The following is a 24,330-nucleotide window of genomic DNA, read 5'->3' on the forward strand; positions in this document are numbered from 1 at the left end:
ACATTCTCTCGGGACGCTGGACTAGGATGTCCACTCTGCAGCCTCTGCGGGGGGGGGGGGGGCTCTGAGCCTCACTGTGGTAAGATCCATGGCAGGTCCCCTGGCTCTCAACTCAGCCACTTGTCATGTGGCCCCTTGGAAGTGGGCAGGAAGTTCTGATGATGATCCCCGGGAAGCTGCCCAAATAGTACGTATCCCCAGCTTAGATGCAGCCACCCCTGGGAGTTCATAGCGTCCCAGAGGCCCCAGCCTGAGGCAGAGGGAAAGCAGCCCCGGGGCCACAGCTCCCAGCACCCATCCATCGTGCTCTGCACACCTGCCCTCCGCCAGCCTTCACTTCCTGTGTCTCTTCTTTCTCCCAAGTGCACCGGGGCCGAAGGGGCAGCCTCCCCTGCTCCGTCCTGTGTGTTCTGTGGTCATTCATTCAGCATTCGCTCCACGAATATGTAATCGAGCCCCAACTGTGTTCCAAACGCTATTCTAGATGCTGGAAATAATGGCAGTAAAGACAGACTTCCAGAATTTGTTCATATAAATTCTAGAGCTTGCATTCTAGGGCAGTTGAAAGGGCCAATGAACAAATACTGAAAATGCATACTAGAGGGTCCTGCCGTTAGGTACGGGTGGTGCCCTGTGAAGAACAGGCAGCAGGGGGAGGTGGAAGCTGGGCCGACGGTCGTGGAGGGGCCTCGTCCAGTCAGTGGCGGGAGGAGGTGTGTGGGCAGAGACTTAATGAAGACAAAGACAAGCTGCGCCAGTGTCTGGGGACAGAGACTTCGGGCAGAGAGAACAGTAGGCCCAGTGGGAACAAGCTTGGTGTCCTTCACGTCCCGCAGGAAGGCCCGCCCTGGCCGAACAGAAGGGGTGCAGAGAAGGGGCAGAGATGAGGTTAGAAAAACCCACGCCTGCCTCTTAACACAGCATCAAAATAGGTGAAAAATAATTTACAAAGCCTTTTTCTCTTTCTGGACCCTCCTTTTGCTAAAGAGAATAATGAAGTCGACCTACAGACTCGACCCACAGCTGGCCAGGCCCCCTTCTCACCCCAGGGCTGCAGCTTCAGGACAGCCTTGGAGCTGGAAGCTGCGAGCTACGTCGTCAGGGAAAACTGAAATGCAGATGAACATTTGCAGAATTATGCCGTTACACTAGTAAGTTTTTACCAAGCATTACAGGAGACCAGTGGAGGTGATGGCTTCCTCCGGGAGGGGCCAGCAAGGCAGCTTTGAAAGGTGACTTAGGACTGAGTCTGCAGTGATTGACCAGAACTCCGTGAAGACAATGTAGAATTCTGTCTGGACAGTCAGAATGAGGTTATAAGAGTATAGATGTTTTATGTCGTTATAATAATCTAAAACACACACACTTTTCATTGGGTTCATTGTAATTGACGCGGACACAAAGTTAGGAAGACGGGCCTTTAACACCCAGGGCCCGGCCTCTGCCGTCCGTGGCTGGTGACTCTTCTGCGGAGCCAGGCGCCCCAGAGCCCCCGGTGAGCTCGTTGTAACAAAGGCTTGGTTCTCTTCTGTTCTCCACGAAACTCACGTCTCCCTTTTTGTTTCTCTGCCCAATGCAGGTCCTGGGGTCCCCACGGTGACCGTGCACAACACGACAGATAAGAAAAGTAAGTGCTTTTTGGGCTTTCCTTAACTCTTCCTGCGACTTGGGAGGAAAGAAGTAGAAAAGCTTTATGAGATAATCTGGGCAGAGTTTCTGTTTGGAGGCCGAGATGGCAACTGCTAGATGTGCTAGCAGTTCAGAATGAACCCCGCGGTCGCCAGTACTGATTCGATGTGATGGAAGTGAAGGTCCGGGCCTCGCAGCCAGAAGGCCCCGCAGCTCCACCAGTGCCGAGGCCTGGGGGCCACCGCAGGGCGTGCCGGCCTTGCCTGCGACACTCGGGGCAAAGCCCCAGCTGCACGGATGTGCGCGTCCAGCACCGGGACCTGGAGCCCGGCCAGCCCAAGTCCTCCCTCTCCTGAGAATCTCCCCACAGGGCCGAGGCTCCATGGGCGCTTTGAGCCCACCTGTCTCCGTGGCTCTGGGGGCATCTTCATGGCACACGGGGGACCTCACGTCCTTGCCACTGCAGGGACGGAACTTTCCAGAGAGTCTCGAGGACCCCACACATGTTGAGGGTGACATGTGCACATGTATATGTATACGAAAAATTGGAATGATGTGTGCAGTCCCAGGCAGACCCTCGGGAAAGCTGAGAAGTGGAGAGAACTTGACCTTTCTCGGCCTTAATCTGCCCGAATCCACGGGGAATCCTGAGACTTTACAGTCCCACCTCTCCTTCCCACGGTGCCACCGCCCCGGTACCGCCTTCCCTGCAGGACCCTGCTCAGCATTTTACCTTCATACACGGAGTCAAACCTCCTGGCAGTTTCTGTAATTCCCTCGGGAAGCCACTCTGGCTCCTGTCTCGATGGCAGCGTTTCAGGCCCCAAGGAGAGCTGGTTAGGGGGCAAGTTCTGAAAAGGAGATCTCCAGCGGCATATTAATCACTGGTTAAAAAGTGGTTAAAGTGTTCAAACGTCGATAAAATAGATTTATTTAGAGACAGTGTTTAGAAAAAAAATCCAAAATGATAATATTCTGCAAAACTATCAAATAATTATCAGAAATTCAGACTTAAAGATAAGTAATCATATAATCACAAGTAAATAATTAAATCATTTAAATGCAAAGAAAAAAAAGCCAAAAAATGGATGTCAGAATGGATACAAAGCCCACTGAAAACACTTGCACGGCATCAGAGGGAGCCAGGCTGAGAGTGAGCTGCTTCTCCTCCCCAGAGGAGGGGTGAGTTTTCTGGGTGAAGAGATGTGCCTGGCCCCAGCCACTTCTCCAGTGTGGTCTACAGTGGGGGACCATTCTAGGAGGCTGTGAGATTCGGGGGTCTGGCCATAGTCCAGTGATTGCACTACAGTGACTGCATGACAGTGACTGCACCACAGTGATATGAGAGGTCACTACTGGGGAAGCTAAGGGTAGGGAGCACAGAACTCAATGCACTAGTTTTGAAGCTTCCTGCGAATCCATAATTTAAAAAGTAGATGTAACTCTGCTTAAGAAAGCCATTCAGTTAAATACTTTTACTTCTTTGGAGGGTCCTATTATTATTCTATCCAAGTCAAGGGGTTAATACCTACCTTTTCAGAATGGATTTTGCTTTAGTCACATTCAGGCCTGGATGTGATGACACCATTAGGGATCCTGAGGGTCAGGAGCGTGAAAAGGTCCCAACGCCCCCTCCTCCCTCCCTTCCACCCCCTTGCTATTCCCATGGTGCTGGGTAAAGTCACCATCGCTTTTCTAAGGCTCGGGTATGAGTGAAAATGAAGCAGATTTGTATCTTAGATATATGGAATAACATCGACACAACATTTTATTTGTTCTATTTATAAAATAACGTATGCGGGGTGCAGTGCCTCTAAAAGAGAGTTCTGAGGTATTTTACTAATTCTACTTGGGAAGCCAAACGACCAGTTATTTTCATGTTTGGTTGGTTAGCTGCGTTAACCCATCAACCCAATCAATATGGACAGACTGGAGGTTGTAGGTTGTCGCCCATGTTCTATTGTGGAGCTCCAGACATAAGCAGGTATCTTTAAGCATTTTAAGCATTTTGCTGTTGCAGTTCAACTGTCACTCTTGTGGCTGATTCCCAGAGGCAAAGAGAGAGGACCCAGGGAATAAGAAATAAAAAGCATTTTGCACATGGGGTGAGGTTGGCTCTGCGGTCGGTGTCCCATTCTTCTCCGAAATTTAACCGAGAACCTGGAGGTGACACCATTGTGCTTCATCTCAGCCACGTGCTGGTTAATGGGACACTGTGGACAGCATTTATGTCCTGTGCTGATGTGTGGAATTCTTTTTTGTCACCTTTGTTGTACAAGCCTGTGCATATGGTTACATTTGAGCTCTGGTTTTCCTGCAGCCTAATGCAAACTCAGGAGATACTTCACTCTGACTTTGCCTGTTTCTGCATTTATAGTTCTCGGTATAGCTCAAAATTGTTCAGACTTTTGACTTCAGCCACAAAATTAAGTTGGAAAAGGCATGATCTCAATGTGGCTGCTGGTGTGGTACCCACCACCCAAGAGAATAGGGGTGTTTTTGTTCAGTGTCTGATGTATGTTCTGAGATGGCAGTTTGAGGGGCTCCAGAAAGACCCCCCTGGAGCACCCACTTTTCCCCACCCAGCAGGTGCCTGAAATACTCCTGTTGTGTATTCATTCCTGCGGGTGTGGACGTCACATCTGCACAAAGGCTTCTTTTAAGATATAAAAATCTCTTACATCAGTAGGGATTACGTTTGGCTACGTGTAACAGAAAACTCAAGATAGCAGTTGCTGAAACTGGGTGGAAGACGTGTTGCTTTGTGATGCACAGTGGCATCGTGTCTGCATCCCGGACTGGAAGACAGGAGGGCGGGTGAAGCACAGGGTGATTCCTGTAACTGAGCCCCTCAGGCTGTCTCCCCGCAGGGGCTGCTGACACTCTGCTTCCATCTAACGGTCACAGCTTGGCCGCGTGTCCCACCAGGCTGCAAAGGATGCTGGGAAATGTCTTTTATCTGGCCTCCCCGCACCTCAAATAAAATCAGGATTTTGCTACTGAGTGATCACAGCTGCTGTAACAACCACCATCAAAATCTCAGCAGCTTTGTGTATGAGTTTCCTAGGGCCACCATCACACAGTAGCACACACTGGGGGCTTGAACAACAGAAATTGATTGTGTCGCCTTTCTGGAGGCTTCAAGTCCAAGATCAAGGTGTCGGCAGGGTTGGTACCTTCTGAGGCTGTGAGGGAGACGCTGTCCCAGGCCTCTCTCCCAGCTTCTGCTGGTTGCTGTCGACCTTTGACATCCCTTGGCTTATGGAAACCTCACCCCAGGCTCTTCATCTTCTCCCTGTGTGCATGTCTGTGTCCAAATCTGCCCTTTGTATAAAAGGACACCAGTCATACTGGATCAGGGCCCGCCCTAATGACTTCAATTTTAGCTTGATTTCTCTGCAAAGACCCTGTTTCCAAATGAGGTCACCCTCACCAGTCCTGAGGGTGAGGACTCCAGCATCTTTTGTGGGGATGCAATTCCACCCAGCACTCAGCAGAACGAGGGTTTCTATTTCACGCACACAAAATACAGGTTGCTCTCCTGGTAGGAACCCAGGGCTGCAGGCTCCTTCTAGAGTGTGGCCCCAGCATCTTCAAGGCTCTGCTTCTGGCCCTGGGGACACGAAGAGAAAAAATGGGAAGGTTTTGTGATTTTTGTGTTGAGGCCTAGCGGTGGTGTGCGTCCTTTCCAGCCAGAACTCCCGCACGTGGGCCCACCTAGAAAAAGAGAAGCTGTGTGCCTGGGAAGGGGGAGAAACTTTGATGAGTTAGCAGTCAGTATCACAGGAAGGAAAAAGGAGAGTGAATCTAGGAGGCCTGTCCCTGAAAGGAGTGACCTAGTGGGTAAGTATGGGCCATTCTTGTGTAGATTACTTTGGTCTGACCATGAAGACCCTTTCCAGACAGGTGTGCTCAATGCCGGGGAGGCTCATAGAAGGGGGGGTGACCCCAACAAGGAAGGTTCTCTGACTGTGGCTGCGAGCACCAGGGCCCAGCATGGAACCAGTAAGGACAGGGGGACCAGACGGCGGGGAGAAGGGCTGGTAGTAGAGGTGTTAAGACCTGACCCTACACTGGAAGAGCTTAGCATCGCTTAGGACATAAAAGACATAAAGATGAAAGACAGAAAATGTAATAATAAACACAAACATCTAGGAGAAACCATAAAGACTTACATATTCATTAGTGCCTGGTTTGAGCAGTGGTTTGAGTTCTGGGTCTTTATCAAACCCAGAGACAAGGTCCCAGAAGACCTGAAAGAAGAGACCAGCTTTGATCTAAGGCTTCAGAGAAAATTGGTCAGGGTCTTTCAAATTTGGTAGGGATTTGAGACTTAGGTTATTTTTGTGATTTTTTAAATTGTCCTCATTTTCCCCACACTGCTGTGGGAAGCAAAACTGGTTTCCGGAGGCGTCTCAGTGGAAAGTTGGCAGGTGATGCCGGAGAATAGGTTTCCTGTTGCCCTTCATGGCACCAGCCCCAAACGCAGAAACGCAGGGACAAAGGGTTGGCAGCTCGCGGGAGATCACACCGCTGCCTTCCTCCCCAGCAGGGTCTCCCCCGCCCCCTCCCCAGTTTCACCCAAACCTGGCCCTCCATCCGCGTTTGGCTCTGACCTGTCCTCTTCTGGGGCTGTGTCCCCAGACTTGTGTGCCACTGCTCCTTCAGCCCATATCGGTCTTCAGCTGCAGACCACCGCCTGCTGCCCTGACCCTACCAGGTAGGCTCCTGACTTCCCCCCAAGCACACCTGGCAGGTGCATTCAGACACCTTTGATGCCCTAGCAAGTGTCTGGTAATAGAGTGTTTCCCAGACTTGAATAATAAGCAGACCCTATATAAAGGGGAGAAAGTAAGACTTCTGATACTATGTCTGCGGACCCCAATTTAAGAACTCGGCTTAAACTAACGTCTTATTTCCTAAGAAATGCATTTCAATCCTTAACAAGCACGGCAAAAGAGAGGTTTTATATTTTTAATCAGCAAAAGAATTGAACTTTTGCTTATCATTCAAATGACCCAAAACAATTAATTCTCAGGTAACAAGTGGTCTTTTGTTGGAATGGTGGGCAGGACACGTGAGAAGGGATGGTTTATTTGTTGGCGATACCGGGAGCTGTGAGATGCTGCACACCCCATGGCTCGTGGCAGAAAAGAAAGGAAACCTGTTCTGTGCTGGGAGTCAGAGACTTCAGAGTGAAGACAGTGTTGACGGCGAGTCCAGCCTCTTCCTTTTAAAGACTGGAGCTCGGAGACCCTGAGAGATGCAGTGTTTGCTCTACGTCACACAGCCCTTGGGATGCGTCCTGTACTTACTCCCTGTTTATTGTGTTCTGCAAAGATTGTGCACGTTGGTCCTGCCTGGTTGTCGGAGCTCAGCTGAGCATCCCTCCTGGCTGCCCCAGTCTGGGAATAACCCGTAATCACCACCCCTGTGTGTGTAGTAGATGCCAGACCCAAGGCCTGGATCTCACCTGCCACCCCACGTCCAAGGGCTACATCACCATGGTTACAGTCGGATGGTGCGTGACAGAGCGCGTTTACCCACGTCCTCTTCCTCCCTCCCGCTCCTGACCCCGTGAGGAAGACCTCACAGGCAGCATAGGCTCTGCTCCCCAGAAGAGAAAACCCAGGTTCAAGCTGCAAAAATACTGACAGCTAAGACTATTTCTTCTGGAATTCTCACTGTTCAAGAGCAAATACTCTCAATAAGAGGAGAAAGTGAGAAGAAATTTTTAAAAAGAAAGAGGAAGGAAGGGAGGGAGGAAAGGAAAACAGCAAAGCGTCGCAAAGTTAATCCACAAGTGAGCTCAGGTTTTTTAAAAGATTTTTCAAATGTTTAATTTCTTCAGTTCCCTCTGTCTGCCCATGAACGGCATGCCCATCAGGTGCCAGTCACAGGGGTGGGGACAGGGAGACTGTGTGACTTGCAGATGATGACTTGGGCAGGACCCCATGCCTCGGCCCCCGCCCCGCGCCTTTCCTTGTGCTCTGTGCCGGAAGCTGACACCACAGGAGAGGCCTGGGGCCGCCTGGAAAATAAGAATTGAAGGTTGCAGGTCCCGATAGCGTGTCAAACCCAGAGTCTAGCCTCTGGGCCTTGGCGGCGGGGAGTCAGCCGGGGATTTTTCTGTGTGTTTAACTTCTGATGTGTCTGATGTCGGCTCTGGAGCCTCACTGCCCATCTCATCTCCAGCTGTGCCAGCACAGAACAAAGTGCCCTCAGGTTTTGGTTTGTCTGTCGAACTGGGTGGGCCCCTCTCGGGTGAGGGGCAGAGCCGGTGCCCCCAGACCCTGGGCCCGTCCGAGCCTTGGGGCTCCTCTGCTGGGCTCGGAGCCACGTGCATCACGTGCAGGACCACGCGGCTCACTGAGCAGCCTTCGGGCCTCAGGTGCGTTTCACATGGGCCGTGCTCTTCGGGGCTGAAAGGCCGTGGAAACGCTCCAGGAGCATCACAGAGGCAAGCGGTGGGCACTCCGTCCCCCGGCTGCCCCTGCCTGCAGGAGCTGTCCTGGGAGGTTCGGGCTCCCAGAAGCCACGCCGTGTGCCTGTGCTGCCCGAGGCTGCGGCACGAACATCTGGAAACAGGACCTGGAGAAAGGCTGGAGGCCTCAGGAGTGGCGGTGACAGCGACATTGACCTCAGGCAGGTTACAGAGCTGGTTTGGGGCCAGCGCTGCTGCACACACTCTGCCTGCTTTCACTCGTTCCACCCCACCGCAGCCCACGAGGCAGGAGCTCTTACTACCCCCGTTATTCAAGAAGACAACCCAGGGAGAGGAGCACGCCTGAAGCGTTGCCAGCTGGAAAGCGCTGGGGTCATGGCGAGCCCAGCGGCTGGGGCACAGCCCGTCCCTCCCCTCGGAGCGCCGAGCAGCGGGGCTGCTCAGGCCTAGCGGCTCCGTCCTGTGTCCGCCCTGAGCCGGGCCAAGGATCCTTTGCTCTGGGATGAACCCCGCTCGGCCCCGGTGTGCAGCCTCGGGGAGGATTCTGGGGTCGGCAGGACCGAGCCCTTGAACTGCACCCCGAATGCTTAATCCCCGTCAGCACCACATCCACCACTTTTAACATAACCAAGTAACCACTTAATACCAAGGACCAGCCTGCCTGAGGCTTCCCGGACAGTACTGGGCGCGAGCCGCACGGCAAGTTACCTGAGATCGCACGGCCACGGCCAGGCCAGACCTTGGTTCATGTGACCCTAAGCACAAGGTCCCAGACCCGGGCCCCAGGAGCCCAAGGCCTTTGCTTTGCTGTCACCTGAGTGACGTGCTCACAACTGCAGCGTCCCTGATCACTGCTCCAGAGGCAGCCCCGGTTGAACCTGGCGCAGCGCTGAGTCCCTGATGGTGTTTGGGCCCGGCAAGCAGAGTACAGAGCTGCCTCACAAGTCGGGAGGGCGGGTCCCACCGGCGTGCGGATCAGAGGCAGGACGTGGGGCACCTGCCCACAGCCCAGTGGCCCGCAGGCGATCGGGCTCTTGGGGAGGTGGCCTTTGGGTAAACTGTGGAAAGCCTGGACGTCCAGCTGTGTATGGCCCACGTGGTGTGACAGTGACAGGCAAACAGAAGCCGTGGGAACACAGCTCGGCAGGCGGCAGACGGGCCCTCGAAGGTCCGGTCAGGGTCGGAAGGCGGTGATCATTCCCTGGGTTCCAGCCCTGCTCTGAAATTCAAAATTACTGTTTCAGAAGTCTTTGTCTTTCCTCCTCCTCTGCTCCTGACCCCAGAGCCACCCGGGGAATATTGGACTTGTTTCCCTTTAGAAAATCTTATCTGCAGACAGAGCCTGCGGGTGTCACAGATGTGACTGAATTATTTAGAAGCTGTTTCCTTAAGAACGTAATTATGGTCGGGGCCGGAGTACGCTCCTCAGGTGCTGGCGCAGGAAAACCGGCACAGTCGCCGCGTTAGCAGTTGCTGGCTTCAGTGTGAGTGTGAGGGGGGTGTGAGCTCGGGGTGCGGACACAGTTCAGGTGCAGAGGCCTGCGAGCACCACGCACCTCGCTGCCCGGCGCAGCCCGCGGGACAGAGCGCCGCAGGCAGTTTCGGCGCGGTCTGTGTCCCGGCGGTGCCCGCAGCGTCGTGACAGCTGCTCACGGACCCCAAGTTACCGGGCCGCCCGGCATGCCTCCTTCACCAGAACTCCTAGACAGGGCCTCTCCCTCCCACTCCCTTCGGTCGGGTTTTTACACAGAAGCAAAACCAACTCGCACGGCCGACTGGAATCACAGGCGTTCTTCTTTGAGATTGTCCCAGACACGGGCTGTTTGGTGTCTGTCCCCTTTCTCACTGCCTGGGAGACGCCCCTGCCGTCTTCCTCCGAGGGCCCACCCAGGGGACGTCACCTGTGCTGTCAGGCACGTGGCAAGCAGGTAGGATGGGGGGATGCCAGGAGGTGCCAGCCAGCGTGTGCCCATCTCGGTCAAGGCCTCCGCTGTGTCTGGAGAGTCCTCCGGGTCCGCAGCTCCCCCCCGCCACACACACACACACACACACACACACACACACACACTGGCAGCCCTTCTGGAGGGACAGGTGACGATTGGGTTTACAGACGGCTCGCTCTAGGCCAAAACACGGCAGGTTTGGGGGCGAGCTGGTGTTCGGCTAACAGAGTGCGGAGTGAGCGAAGCACATGGCACCTTCTGCCCCGCAGGGCACCTGCCTCGGCGTCCCCGGGATGCTGGAGGGCCGGCGGGCCACAGCTCGGTGCCCCTTCCTGAGTTGGGATGTAGCTGATGGGGTGGGAGCCACGCATGGCTCCCTCACCAAGCCCGCCCGCCTGCCGGCACGGTGCCCACACCACAAAGGCACTCACATCGCCCTGCTTCCAGGTTGCTTAGAATCTGGCCGGAGAGAAAGAGAGACACGGCAAAAAGAACAATCACCACCCAAACTGTGTGGCTTAACAGCTGGCCGTTGGGAGCTGGAGAACACAGTCTCCAGGCGAGATGGGGGTCTGGAGGGTATCCGTGCCGGCCTCAGGCTGGGGACCAGCCTGAGCCGGGCAGCCCCGGGTGGGCAGGCCGCATCTGTGATGCTGCAGTCACCGAGCAGGGAGGACGGGGCCCTGATGCTGCCGGGCCAGGTGCACGAGAGGAAGCTGTCCGAAACACGCCGGGAAGGGCCCAGAAAATCCAGGCGGGCGGCCAGACTCGAGTGATCTGCGTGCAGTCCCCAGGCTCCCGCCCCCCTCAGAAACGCGAGAGAGGGGCGGCGGCTCTGCTCTCCTCTAGCTCGGCTGCTTATTGGCTTCCATTTGATTCTGGACATTCGTGTCCTCAAATCCGGCCAAGTGGCAGTTCCTCCAAGGACCAGAGCCAGCAGAGTCTCAGAACGGCCCCGGTCACCGCCGCTCGGCGTCTGCCGCTGGGGCACAGCCGGGGGGCAGCCCTCGTGAGCTGCCCTGGCTCCTGCAGGCTCCGCGTGCCCAGATCTGATAATAGCTGATTCCACCAAATATGAGAGGGGCTCACATCTGACTGAGGAGTGGCCGTTTGCATGCTTCAGACTGCAGGTCCCCACGGCCCCGATGTCAAAAGAAGAACGCTTCGGGAACAGGCCGGTCTTTTCTTATTTCCTCTGCCGTGCTTCTCCCCTCTCTGAATGCAATTATGGGAACAAATAAAATGGCTTAACTCAGCTCCCCTGTGGGACAGCCAGCTCTCTGCTGATAAAACCAGTTGTGTGGGCAATCATTAAATGAGAAATTTAATATTTAACTAAATTTAATAGCCTGTTGCTTTGGTGCCTTTCTGTGAAGGGTGGCATTTCAGTGCAGAGGGACTAGCTATTCACATGCCATCTGCGGAGGCCGTGTGCGGTTAGAACAGCCGTGTGAGGTTAGAACGCCGTGGGCTCCCGCACGAAGCCGCGGCTCCCGGATCCAGGGCCCGGGAACGCACTGCTTCGGTGGCAAGTCTGTGTTCTCGTTAACTCCACGCAGGCCTAGCTTGTAGACTGCAAAGGAGCACGTCGAGCCTGAGCACGAAGCTTCTCCTTCAGGCTCATCTGGTGTCAGAAATAGGAAATCCCGATGCAGACACGCGGAGAGAAGGGTCAGAAATAGCAAATCCCGATGCAGACACGCGGAGAGAAGGGTCAGAAATAGCAAATCCCGATGCAGACACGCGGAGAGAAGGTCATGACAGACCTTGAGAGGCTGCACCAGGTCTCCTCCGTTGTGAAGTTTGATCCTCCAGGTCGGCCCCCACGGGGGCCTTGTCCATCCCCCAGAAGCAGAAGCTCGGTGCTGCTTCTCTGACAGCACAGCACTCAGCCTTGCTCTTGACCCTGAAGACATTCTTCCTGGGCTCCTGGTGACTCCCTCATCCTCACGAGTGTCCGTTTCTCTGGTCTGAGCCACAATCGCACACCCCGAGTCCCTCACCTGTCTCCACCGGGGCTTATCTCGTAGGCAGGCAGAGAGGTCCAGGTCGCGGTCCAGAGGGCTGAGGCTTCCAGAAGACCCTGTAAGCTCTGTGCTCCGGTTTCTACGCTAAGCTTGGATTTGGGTTGCCTCAATGAATTCCCTCAATTCCCAGAATTAACTAAATAGTAACTTGGGTATACCATTAGTCCTTCAAGCACTGTCAACTTTTCAATCAATTGAATAAAAATGTGCTTTGGTTTTGGTTTTTTTTTGCTTTGTGCAGAAAGTAGTGGTTAATAGTCAGGCCTCAATCGCTTCAGCTCTTACCGCTAAGAGGTCTGAGCGCCAGGAACCTCTGAGAGCCTTCGGGCTTTCTGAAACACCGAGGAGGACCTCTCAGTCCTTTCCATGTGGGAAAAGGAAGAAAGACTTGGGTCAAAACCCAAACTCGGCTACTGTGAAGATGCAACATTTCCGGGGTATGAATCAGATTTCCACAAACAGCTCTATGTACTCATGTTCCTGGAAACTAGTGTGTTTTGTCCCTGGGATGGGACTGAACACTGATGCCTTGGGTGGGATAGGGTCAGCCAGGCAGATGACCAAATCTCTTAGAGTTGGTGTTAAGTGCACCTGGAGAGGGGTACCTGAGGTGAGGGGTCAGGGCTTCTCTTTGAGGAGGTGATGTTTGACTTGATGGAGGGGGAAGAGCCAGCAACATAGGACAGCAAGTGCAAAGGCCCTGAGGCAGCAAAGAACTTGAAGAATGCTATTCTTTTTCATTATCTTGTGGAGCTCCCTTCTAATCTTCCTGCCCTATAAGTGTGGATAGAACATGGAGAATAGATAGTTAATATCTCTTAAACCAACTCCTCTCAACAGATTGTGTATGCCTGGAATGCTGTGTTAAAGGGCCGAGGGCATTTGGACTCAGGGAAACTAGTGCTCTCTCTGTTCTGTTAGGAGTGTGGGCAGGCAGTGGGGCATGCACACCATGCCAGGGTCGGGCATCCCCTCCTTAACTTGCATGTGTGACCACAAGGTCAAGGGTCCCTTCTGGCTTTCCACAAAGGACAGCATTTCTTGTGTGCTATGTGGCGGGGGTCCCACTTCAGATTTCTTTTTAACTCTACCTGTTTGAGCGTTAGTTTCACCATTTCTCCCTTCACCTTTTCACCAAAGCTGAATATCCAAATACGTGCTCAGCAAACTTGTAAAACATCTTCTGTTTTGTTTATTTGCTTGTCACCAGCCCTGGGAACTCTCAGTTGCCTCTGCCCCCGTAGAAGTTTGCTGGTCCTGCTCAGAGGCCATCCTCATGGCTCCACAGATAAGACACTCATTGCTGGAGGTCCTGGTCATGAGCGATGACTCACCTGCCCAGCCTGTGTGGAGCGGATGCCCGTGCAGGGCCCGCTGTCCTCAAAGGCAGTTATCACGGAGGATGCTTGTGAGATTAGCTTATTCTTTAAAATGTTCACAAATGTTTCAAAGTGACTTGTCGAGCCAAAGGTCGAGCCCCTTAAAGATAAAACTTCCTTTCAAATGAACCACAAGTTGTCCCCAGGAAGGATTGAGGTGAGAAGGGAGAAAAGAAGTGGGGTGGGTTCTGTTATGTGTCAGATGGAGGAAGTTTGACACGTAACAGAAAGGCCACTTCCGCAGGGATCAGTGAAGAGGGCTGATGGGGGTAGAGGGTCACACCCAGGACCTTTTGAGCTGTTACAACCTAAGGGTCACGGAGCTGGTATGTCTACGGTGCGGGTCAGGGTGGAGCCGCCTCTCAGACTCCAGGGGAGATGGGCCAGTCCCCCTGCACTGCGGCTCATGTGGCTTCACTGCCAGCTCAAGTGACCGTCCAGATCAAGGTCCCCAAAGCCAGACCCCCTGTGACTAAGGCAAGAAACCCGAGTCCAACCGCTTTTCCTGGAAAACGTAATAACGGTCACATTCCAGCTTCTACTCTCCTTTCTATAGTGTTATCGAGGTCACTACATTTGTAAAACCGCTTGTCCTGACAGGCACGATGTCGGTCACCCAAAACCAGCAGTCTTGAGACCAAGCACACTTAAGCAACATGTGTGTGAGGGAGAGGGAGAAACGCCGTGGAGAGTGAGAATCACCGGGGGGCAGGGGCGCTGGACACAGTGGAGGAACCTGCCGTCTGCCTGGAGCCCCTGCCCTGAGCTAGACTCTCCCCTCGCGCTGGGACCTGAGCACACGGTCTAATGTGTGCAGCTCTGGTTCCAGCCGTGGAACCAGTGGCCCTCTCCTCTGACGTAGGAGCTAGTGACAAGAGGCGCGTGAAGACTCACGGCGTCAAGAAGCGGTTACTGAATCTGAGTGTGTCATTTTTTTCTCTCTTTCAGAAATTTTTGACCTAGAAACAAACGAACACGTACAGAAAGCCGTAAACGACCGGCAGATGCCTAAAGTCGAATACAGGAAAATCGAGATTGACGATTACAGTAAGTGCTACGTTTTCTCCTTTGAACGGGAAAACCAGCATGTGCTCTGAAACAGCCTGACCATGATTGCCGGGTGGGGGTTGCGGGGGAGCACGGGCTGGAACTGCATCCTCACCAGCGAGGGGGACCGGGGCCGGGGGAAGTTCACGCTGAGCTGACCGCGCCCACAGCCAGGATGCGCACTCTGTGACACACGAAAAGACAGGAGCACGTGATTTCTGTCCTCCAGAGGCTGACAGTTTAGACAAGACCCCAGACGGAAGCTCCCTCCTTGTTGTGGCAGAACAGGTCATGATACCATCCAGGAAAGGTCTCCCCCTGGAAACTCCCTTTCTGTGCCATTGATGTTGTTACTGCTTCACCATCTTACCTCTAAATGTTGCTCGTGGGCTGAGGGGCGTCCTGGAAGCTGGAGAAACACAGCATGAGGGATTGGTGGTCGGTGCAGCCCGAGACCGTCCAGCGCTCTGCCTTGGCCTGGGTCCTTCCTCTTGAACTGTCCGTTCAGTCATTCAATAAGCTTTTACGAGCACTTGCTCTGCAGCAGGCACCCCTAGGCCCCGAGGACCCCAGAGCAGTGGCTGGAATGGGACTTGCATCTCCTGGAGGGAAGCAGGGTTCTCCTGGCCTCCTCACCTCTGCAGACAGTCCCCCGTCAGCCCAGCCCGGAGCTTCACCGCCACCGGGCGTCTGCCCTTGGGAACCTCAAATGCACAATGCTCCAAACTCATCTCACCGTCCTTCCCCCAGCACTGTGTCCCCCTCCACGCTCGCCTCCTTTTGAGGGTGACACCCTCCGGTTGTGTTGACTGGTTTCAGATAACTTAGATTTCAAACCTTGAAGTCGTCTTTGAGTCATCCATTCAGGTACCACTGCCCATCGTCTCTGAGGTTGGTGAATAGACTTCATCTCCTGAGCTAACTTAGAAGGTCGCCAGGGATCAATGGAAAAGAGTGCGGAGATTGACTAGTGATGCCTGAACTGCAAGCCTAGGGTGGGGGGCGGGTGGTAGCCCGAGCCTGTGTCTGCCGCCCCAGCCCATGTCTGGAAGCTCCTTGTCTGCCCTTTCCCTTCAGTGGGACAGCGGCTTGTCACTAGGGCTGGTGGGCCCTGGAGTATCACTCAGCACCCCTTGTTAGATTGGACCCAGCCACCTGACAGACCGTGAGCCCCTAAGGGCAGGAACCAAGGCTCAGCTTGTGGAACAAAATCAAACCCACCCAGACAGAGCATTCCGTAAAGCTGCGTCCTTCAGAGCAGAAAGGAATGGCCCAGGAGCTCAGGGGAGAGCGTGAGAATGGACTGGGGTCCCGTGAAGGTTCCCAGCAAGGTGGGACTTGAAGGGGTTCCTGGAGTCGCTTTTGGTTGGCGGAGAAGAGGGGAGAAGGAGGGAGAAGCGTCAGCGTGGTCGGTCGTGGGTGGTTCGGGAGGCTGGTGGAATTCCAGCCGCGAGGTTGTCCCAGGTGGCAGCCGACACGGGGGCCCTCACCCTCCAGCACCTTAATCCTTCTCCTATCGTTGGGCCACGCAGAATCACACTATATCGGAACCTTTCTAAACATCGCTAGAGATACAGGTGGGGAGAGAGATTCACCTGCGACAGTCAGAAAAGTCGGAAAATAGGATGTGTTTCAACCCCTCTCCCCTGGGCCCACGGGTGCAGAGGCTTTCTCTTACAATGGCCTGTGTGCACTCTGATGAGGGGCTGATGGACTAAACAAGAAGGAAGGGCCTGAGGCGGGAGAAGAGATAGACTTAGGAGAAGCATGAGTGGACCCTGCAGTCATGCCCGGCGGGGACATCGCTGCCCGCAGGCCAGGGCCATCCCCACCGCCTCTCCGGGTCTGGGTTTCTCTCAACGTCCCTGAGACGCACGCAGGTCCCACAGGATGCACTCGGCTCTGGAACCGAGGGCAGTTCTGCGTGGCCAGGGGGCACAGCCCCAGGTGGCTGGGTTCAAGCCCGTCCAGTCCTGAGCCGGAGAGGAGCTGTCAGTCAGAAAGAGGGAGACAGAGGAACTGGGCCGCCCACAGATGCCCATCTTCAGGGCTTGGGGAAGCCACAGACAGAAATGAGGGGCAGGAAGGATGCAAGTCCAGGCCGAAAGTGGGCTCAGGAGACCTGCAGGAGTCGCGGCCCTAACACGATAAGGAAGAGTGGGGAGACCCGGGGAACCCAGCACAGGAGCCCGTGAGCTGTTTCACTGGGACAGAAACGGGCAACCCCGAGTCAGACAAGCCTGAAGCTGCTACCCACAGGCAGGAAGCAGAACCTCTGCTGCCCTGGGGCGTGTGCACTGGAGACGCGGCTCCTGACCTGTTCATCTCAAGTCCCCGCCTCTTCCCTGCCGGGCTGCTTTCTGTAAAGAGAGCGACTCTGACCATACGGGGTGTCTTGTACAGACAGCCCCATCGCTGAGACTTCGTACTGCCAGGAAATGGGTCAAAGGAATGTCTGGGCTGCCCACGGGGATGGCATCAGTGACTGATCCAAACTGCCATGCAGAACCTGGAGTCCAGTCACTCAGGACAGATCCAAGTTCATGAGAGCCCTCAAATTAACTGGATATTTATCTTCGTGCTTTCCTTTTATTAATAAGGAAGAACCAGAGGCAAGAAAACAAGATGACTTCAGATTGATAGTGGATGGAGGGATGCAGGGAAGGATGGATGGAGGGATGGATGGAGGGATGCAGGGATGCAGGGAAGGATGGATGGATGGATGGAGGGGTGCAGGGATGCGGGGAAGGATGGATGGAGGGATGCAGGGAAGGATGGTTGGATGGATGGAGGGAGGGATGCAGGGAAGGATGGTTGGATGGATGGAGGGATGCAGGGGAGGATGGAGGGATGGAGGGATGCAGGGAAGGATGGATGGAGGGATGCAGGGAAGGATGGTTGGATGGATGGAGGGAGGGATGCAGGGAAGGATGGTTGGATGGATGGAGGGATGCAGGGAGGGATGGAGGGATGCAGGGAAGGACGGATGGAAGGATAGGAGGGTGGATGAGTGAGCAAGCAACCTCCACAGGTCTGGCCCCACCCCCTCTACCCTCGTCTCTATCTGCAGACCTCAGGCAGGCCCTGTAACGTGCAGGGCCCGAGCAAAATGAAAACGTGGGGCTTATTATGACAGCAGAGCTTCCAGTACAGCCAGGGCTCGTGCACAGGCCTGCGTGACGGCACGGGTCACGCCCTGTAAGGCCAGTCAACCTCCACGGTCAGACCTCAGCTTCCTGCCCACCCCTGTCCCCCATCAGCAAGTTTTCTCCCATCTGTCACTTCCTACCACAGCCTTGGAGGCCAGATCATATTCCTTCGCAGGATCCTTTCTCAGCTCTAGCCCAGGGCCCTCCTCCATCCACTCTGCACACAATGTTTCCCAAACCCCAGAGCAGTAAGGGGTGCCTGCCATCCCCTCCTCCAAAAATGCAGAGAAGGGTCTTTAGAAACAAATAGCCAACTCCCGGCCCCCCTTGCACATGAGGTTTCTTTCCAGGGTGAGGTTTTACTTGCGGGTAAACGGGGACGTAGAAGCGAGGAGAGCAGGAACAGCTGTGTGCAGGGCTGGCGTTTGCTCATCGCCCCTTGGGGTCCCAGGACATCTGAACGATGTCGCCCTACGGACCTGTTTTTATTTTGTTATGCTTTGTTTTTCATTTAATGCTACTGGAGGCTAAGGCTTTCCTTAGAGAAGCATTCCAACTCCAGGAACACTCTCTGAATGTAATCAGCTGCTTGTGGCCAAAGCCTGCCCATGGGCTTATCAGTGGCAGAAAGCAGCCCAGACCATGTTTTATGGATATTTCAGTGATAAAGTCCAGGGTCCCTGGGCCATTGATCTAATTTGCAAGCCATTAACATTCAGCCAGAATCAGTAATGAGACCCTGGTCAGAGCAGGCTGCTAAGCCTACCCCCAGCCTGGGGTGTATCTACAGTAATTGTACTGAAAAAGCCACTAATTCCAATTTAATTGCTCATCTGGGCTGTAGTTAACATCAATAAACAATTTCTAACTTGGGCAGGAAGGTTTGTTTGTGGAAGAACAGAGAAAGCAGTGAGGGAAACGGCCCCCTCCCTCCCAGACTGGATCCTGGTTGCCAAGGACCAGATCCAAAGGACCTTGGCTGCAGGACCCACGGCTGCACCAGCTCCCTCCCGCTGGCTCCGCGGGCAGCCAGACCTGCCCAGTTCCAGCCTGCAAACGGGGAGGCCCACACAGCCCCTAGCTTTGCACGGAGGCTCCCCACAGCTCTAGCCTCTCCCTCAGGGCCGCTGCCCCCTGCCTCACCCCACCCCGCCCTCAGTCTCCGCCTGTCCACACTTAACTACTTGTTGGGGCAGTGCTGCCCAGCAGAGAGGTGCACGCTGCCCTTGGGGTTCTTTCCCCTCCCCGCCCCCCCCGCCTGGAATTTTGCTGTCAGCAAGCGCTCACAGTGGTCCAGGCTTTTCTGCTTTTCAACACTTTCCTGTTTGCAAGATTGCAGTCAAGCTTCAGATGGAGAAACTAAGCCTCAAAGAGGTTGGGTGCTTTCCCCAAGTCCAAAGTGAGCCGGAGTCCCCCTGTCTGTGGAGGACCGGCCTTAACCCTCCAGGGTGCCCGTCTCCCAGGCCCCCGGGAGCACACCCCAGGGCGGGCACACCCAGCCAGCGCCCATCCCGCCCCTCCCTTCCTGGCCCCTAACGTGCTGCCCTGTGTTCTGTTTCTGCCTAGACTTGCCCATTCAGGTCCTCAAGCCAGCGACCTTCACCGACACCGCTCACTACCCCTTGCTCCTGGTGGTGTAAGTATCCCAGGATGAAAACTCAAGAAGGTGGTAAGCGGGAGCCTGATATCCGTTGCAATCTAAACACTGGAAACAATTTAGCACGTTCTTCCTGTAACAACCACTGACCCCCAGACATCAAAGGAAAGTGGGGCCCCAGTCGATTTCGGGGGATTTGCGACAGTGAGTGCAGGACTTGAGTCACATTCCGGGGGTCGTGCTTCGGTGGCCGGTCAGCGGCCCCAGGGACAGCAGGAAAGCTGATGGGGAGCCCAACCTCACCATGCAGGGCAGATGGATGCACCTGAGGTCACCCCGAGCCCCGGGGCCCCCAGAAACAGAGGCGGGCCTGGCAGGGTCTTGCTGGGGCCAGCGGCTCCTCCAGTGTCACCAGGCGGCCTCGAACACCAGGCATTCGCCCACAGGATGATTTCAGATCTGCCTTGTGCTAATTAGCAAGCCTCTGGTTCAGATGTCGAGAATGACTTAAGAGCTTTCTAAGCACCTCTGACGGTGCTGGGTCCTGATTAGGGCTCCCGCTCGCGCGGGTGCGTGAGTGGCCATGGGACAGAGGAGACACTGAGCCTCGGGGCCTCTGGGGACGCAGCCCCATATTCATGTGAAAGGGTCCAGGGGAGAGCAGAGGCCTGCACTGGGGCTCTTGAGGGACCACAGTGAAATCACCCACCCAGAGCCTGACTAACCCTGTGCTTCTTGCCTGGCGCCCGGCCTGGGGCCCAGCCCTCAGGGACGAAGGCTGCATTGTGAGGACGCCTGGCCGCGACCCACTGTGCTGCTGCAGCTTGTCACTAACCCGCTGTCCTCACTGTCTGGACTCTGCCAGCGACCACGCACGCACACACACACACACACACACTCTCACACACATACACACACTCTCACAGTCACACATATATACACACATACACACTGTCACACTCACACACACACACATACACACACTCTCACACTCACACATATATACACACATACACTGTCACACTCACACACACACACATACACACACACACACTCTCACATATACACACACACTCATATACACACACACACACTCTCACACTCACACATATATACACACATACACACTGTCACACTCACACACACATACACACACACACTCACACATATACACACACACTCATATACACATACACACATATACACTCTCACACTCACACATATACACACATACACTCTCACAGTCACACATACACACACATATACACATACACACATACTCTCACACACACATATACACACTCTCACACTCACATACACTCACACACACTCTCACACTCACATATACACATATACTCACACTCACATATACACACACATACACACACTCATATACACAGACATACACACACTCACACATATACACACACATACACACACACATATACACTCTCACACTCACACATATACACACACACGACACACCAGTATACACAGCACATACAACACACGAGTATACACAGCACATGCACACACACCACACACCAGTACACACATACACACACCCCTTGCCCGCGCTCCTGTTCCGGCAGAAGGCCGGGATGACAGTGGTGCAGTAGCTGTGGCCTCCCTGGAGGGGCGGCCAGCCTCAGAAGGGGTGGTGCGTCTGTGGCCGTTTCTGAGGGCCCTGGGCCTGGCGCTGGCCGTCCCTCCTGCTTACCCTGTCCCCTCCAGAAGGAAAGTCACTTAGACGCTTCCCCACCCCCGTTACTGCTAGTGAACGCTCCACAGCCGTGTCCCCATTTGCAAGGCCCGTCGGCAGCTCTGGCCGATTCCCGGGTGAGAACACGCGCCGTGGGTGACTTGAGCTCACACGGTCATGTCCCCAGGCAGGAAACAGGGAAGCCACGAGAACAAGGGAACCCACACCCCACCCAGCTAAGTGCTTGGGCGATACTCTGCGGGGGGCGGTGCACAGGCTGCCCCGCGGAGACGCGGACAGAAAGGCTGTCCAGGTCAGCCACAGGCTCTGCTCCGGGGCGAACCCGAAAGGAGGGGATTCCTTCAAACCAGGTGCCGCCAGAAGGAGCAACACGTGATGGGGACCAAGGCGGCAGCCTGGGAAACTGAACCCAGGAAGCGCAGGCCGAGTCAGGCCGTGTGGGGAGGCAAACCAAGGGGGGACGTGGAAGGACTTTTCCAAGTTCCTCTCCCGGAGAACATGCCCCTCGGTGGCCTTGTACTCGGGGTGGCCCTGGGAGCTCAGTTTCCCCATCGCCCTCCGGGTGTGCAGAGGTGTGGAGCCGGGCGTGGGGCCGGGGTCGCGGGCGCCCTCCGGGGAGGGCACAGCCAGCCCATAGGGGAGCATCATGGGACCTGATGTCGGCTGGACCAGCCGCTGCTGCAAGACACGTGCCAAGGCCTGGCCTGTCTTTCCAGGGATGGCGCCCCGGGGAGCCAGAGCGTGGCCGAGAAGTTTGAGGTGAGCTGGGAGACGGTGATGGTGAGCAGCCACGGGGCCGTGGTGGTCAAGTGCGACGGCCGCGGCAGCGGCTTCCAAGGGACCAAGCTGCTGCACGAGGTGAAGCGGAGGCTGGGCTCCCTGGAGGAGAAGGACCAGCTGGAGGCTGTGAGGTGAGGACCCCCGGAGGCACCGCTGGAACGGGGGGAGGTGGGGAGCGGGGCGGCCACAGCTCCTACCTGGGCTGCACCGTGGTCCTCTCCAGACGCGTGTTTCTTGTCAACACACATTTCACCTGCGATTTGCTCGTACTTACAAGTGTCTTCGGGCAATTCCGCAGTGAATTCCTGCCAGTAATCTTCTCCCAAAGACTTGTATCCTCGTTATCACATAGCTCGGTGGCCTGTCCGTTTTGCTGATTGAAACCAGGTGCAGAGACCATGACGTGGGCGTGCTGTGGTTGTAGACCTTGGCCGCTGATCACGGGGGGAGAGCCGGGCTGGGGGCACGAGAGAGCGAGGACTGAGTGGGGTTGGAGCCACGCAGCGGGTCACCGCATTCCTGCGGAAGGACCCCCTGCACTTCCAGGCGGCACGTCAGAACCCCCGCTCAGCCCCGCTGACGGGCACGTTTTGTCCCTTGGTTTCTTCACATCCCTGTCACCGAGGCAGCAGGACTGATAGAGTGTCACCGACAACAGAAAGGGGCTTAGTGCAGGGGACCGATGCTCAAAGTTATTGATTGAATTTTATTGTTGCCCCGGAATAAGAGACATCAAGAACCTGTGCCCGACTAACTGGCCTGCAGGCGCATCTGTAGAAACAGAGTTTTCAGTTTTACGGCACAGCGGACAGTAGGGCCAAACGTGACTTCACCCGGGAGATGCAGCCAGACCCACAGACTCCGGTGCTCGGAGGGACAAGAAGGGCATGTCACACGATTGTCATCCTCATTGTGAATCGGGGTGCGTGATGTTGGACGCTGGGCATCTGGAAAGGGCGGCATACGGCGCCCAGATGAATAAGTGTTGACTGAAGGGCTGTAAGAAAGCTGGACATTGCATCCCATCTGTCATCATGACTGTGTGCTCTGCAGGTTTAAAAGATTTCACTTTACTGACTTTTCAGAACATTTTCTCTCTTTTTAAAAAGATTGATGGCACGTGGTGTGTACTCAGTAAATAATTTCTAAGTGAATGAAACCATGAGTGCATGAACGAATGGCCCACTCTCCTCAAGGGAGTCGTGAGCTGGTGAAGAGAGGCGACGCGATCAGACCAGCATGTGCTACAGGCAGAGAACAGGGGTGGGAGAGATGGCTGAGGACCCAAGAGTCTGGGAAGGTGCGCCCGTCAGGATGCTTTTGCCTGGAAGTTAACAACAGCACAGACACACGCGCACACACACACCCAATGTTAAACGTGCTTTAAAAACACGACACTGTATTGGCGCTGGAAGTCCAGGGGGACGTCAGGCCTCAGCTTGGTTGCTCAGGGACCCGACGGTGCCCCTGAAGGCCCGGCTCTCTCCTCTCTTCGCCCAGCCAAGCACATGGCCTTGTGCTGAGCCTCTTCTTCTCACGCTCCCAGGACAGCTGCCAGAGCACCGCCAGCAGGTTGAACCACTTCCAGAAACCTCCAGGAAGGAAGGGAGGAGCCTCCCCAGGGGCACCCAACAAACCTCTCCTTCTGTCTCCCTGCCAACTCCAGAACCCAGAAGCATCACCCAGCGGCAGTGGGGGCAACCCCCCCGAGACCCGGTGGGCTGGGGACCGGTCCCCCACCCCGGGCGGAGGAAGGAAGGGTGGTGACAGCACAGCCGGGGAAGGAGAGGCAGCAGCGGCACATGGGCCACAGGGAGCCCTCTGGAGAAGCACGTGGGCCCAGGTCAGGCTCGGGAGGGGCGTGGGACAAGGATGACCGCAGAGCCCCCTCCCTCGGAGCCCCCCTCTTTTCGTCCTTCCCCAACTGCCGCCCTGCTCTGACTCCTCCCAGGAAGCCCGGAGTCCTCGCGGGCCCCCCGAGGCCCTGGGGTAGGACGTGGCGTCCTTCAGACATCCTGCCAGCCTGGCTGGTGTGGCCGCCCCACTCTGAGCAGGGGACGAGAGGGCACAGGCTGTTTCACACTCACGGTGTTTCTAAAAATAAGGGATTGATCGGCCATCTGTTCAAAAACAGGGCAGAACCTGTTCCAGAACAACGGTAAATAATGTCAGCTCTTAAGCCACTGAGGCTTCCAGGAACAGGAACACAAACCATCGCAAGCCTTACAGCCGTCAGCAGCCATGCAGACCTTCTCCGGAAGCTAATGCCCAAGTGTCTCAAGCCATGGAAAACTCTATGAAGCTTTATCTAGGATCTGGGTCTGTATTTTCATTAGAAAGAACTGGCCCAGTCTGTTCAGTTTAAGAGACCTTGAGACCAGCCCCCAACCCTAGCTCCCCAAAGCTCCCCACCCCCGGGCAGTTGTCCCAACTTCCTCCATCACCTGGAGGAAGTCCTGGAGCCCAGGGGGTCTCCCCCGACCACAGCTGCCAAGCATGTCCCTCCCAGGCCGAGGGCCATGCGAACGGGTGGTCTGGGAGCGGAGGAGCACAGCCCTGCCTGGAGGGGCTTCTAGGAGGAGGTGGCTTTCTGCCAAGACCTCACCTCAAA

The 24,330-nt window shown here is 55.3% G+C and overlaps 1 protein-coding gene and 1 long non-coding RNA gene across 2 annotated transcripts in view; one reads left to right on the plus strand and one right to left on the minus strand.

Annotated features, from left to right (window-relative positions):
* Positions 1 to 24,330, plus strand: part of DPP6 (dipeptidyl peptidase like 6) — a 792,296-nt gene that overhangs the window by 753,302 nt on the left and 14,664 nt on the right. The window contains exons 17-20 of the mRNA XM_061198976.1: positions 1,580 to 1,627; positions 14,372 to 14,470; positions 19,186 to 19,255; positions 21,656 to 21,850. Of these exons, the coding sequence (XP_061054959.1) occupies positions 1,580 to 1,627; positions 14,372 to 14,470; positions 19,186 to 19,255; positions 21,656 to 21,850 (412 nt within the window). The remainder of the gene's footprint in view (positions 1 to 1,579; positions 1,628 to 14,371; positions 14,471 to 19,185; positions 19,256 to 21,655; positions 21,851 to 24,330) is intronic.
* Positions 7,444 to 11,413, minus strand: LOC133096997 (uncharacterized). Its single transcript, XR_009701922.1, has 2 exons — positions 10,449 to 11,413; positions 7,444 to 9,293 (listed from the first exon to the last, which is right to left on the minus strand). It is a non-coding gene; the product is annotated as an uncharacterized LOC133096997 (long non-coding RNA).

This window comes from Eubalaena glacialis, chromosome 8, assembly GCF_028564815.1.
Source record: "Eubalaena glacialis isolate mEubGla1 chromosome 8, mEubGla1.1.hap2.+ XY, whole genome shotgun sequence".
NCBI lineage: Eukaryota > Metazoa > Chordata > Mammalia > Artiodactyla > Balaenidae > Eubalaena > Eubalaena glacialis.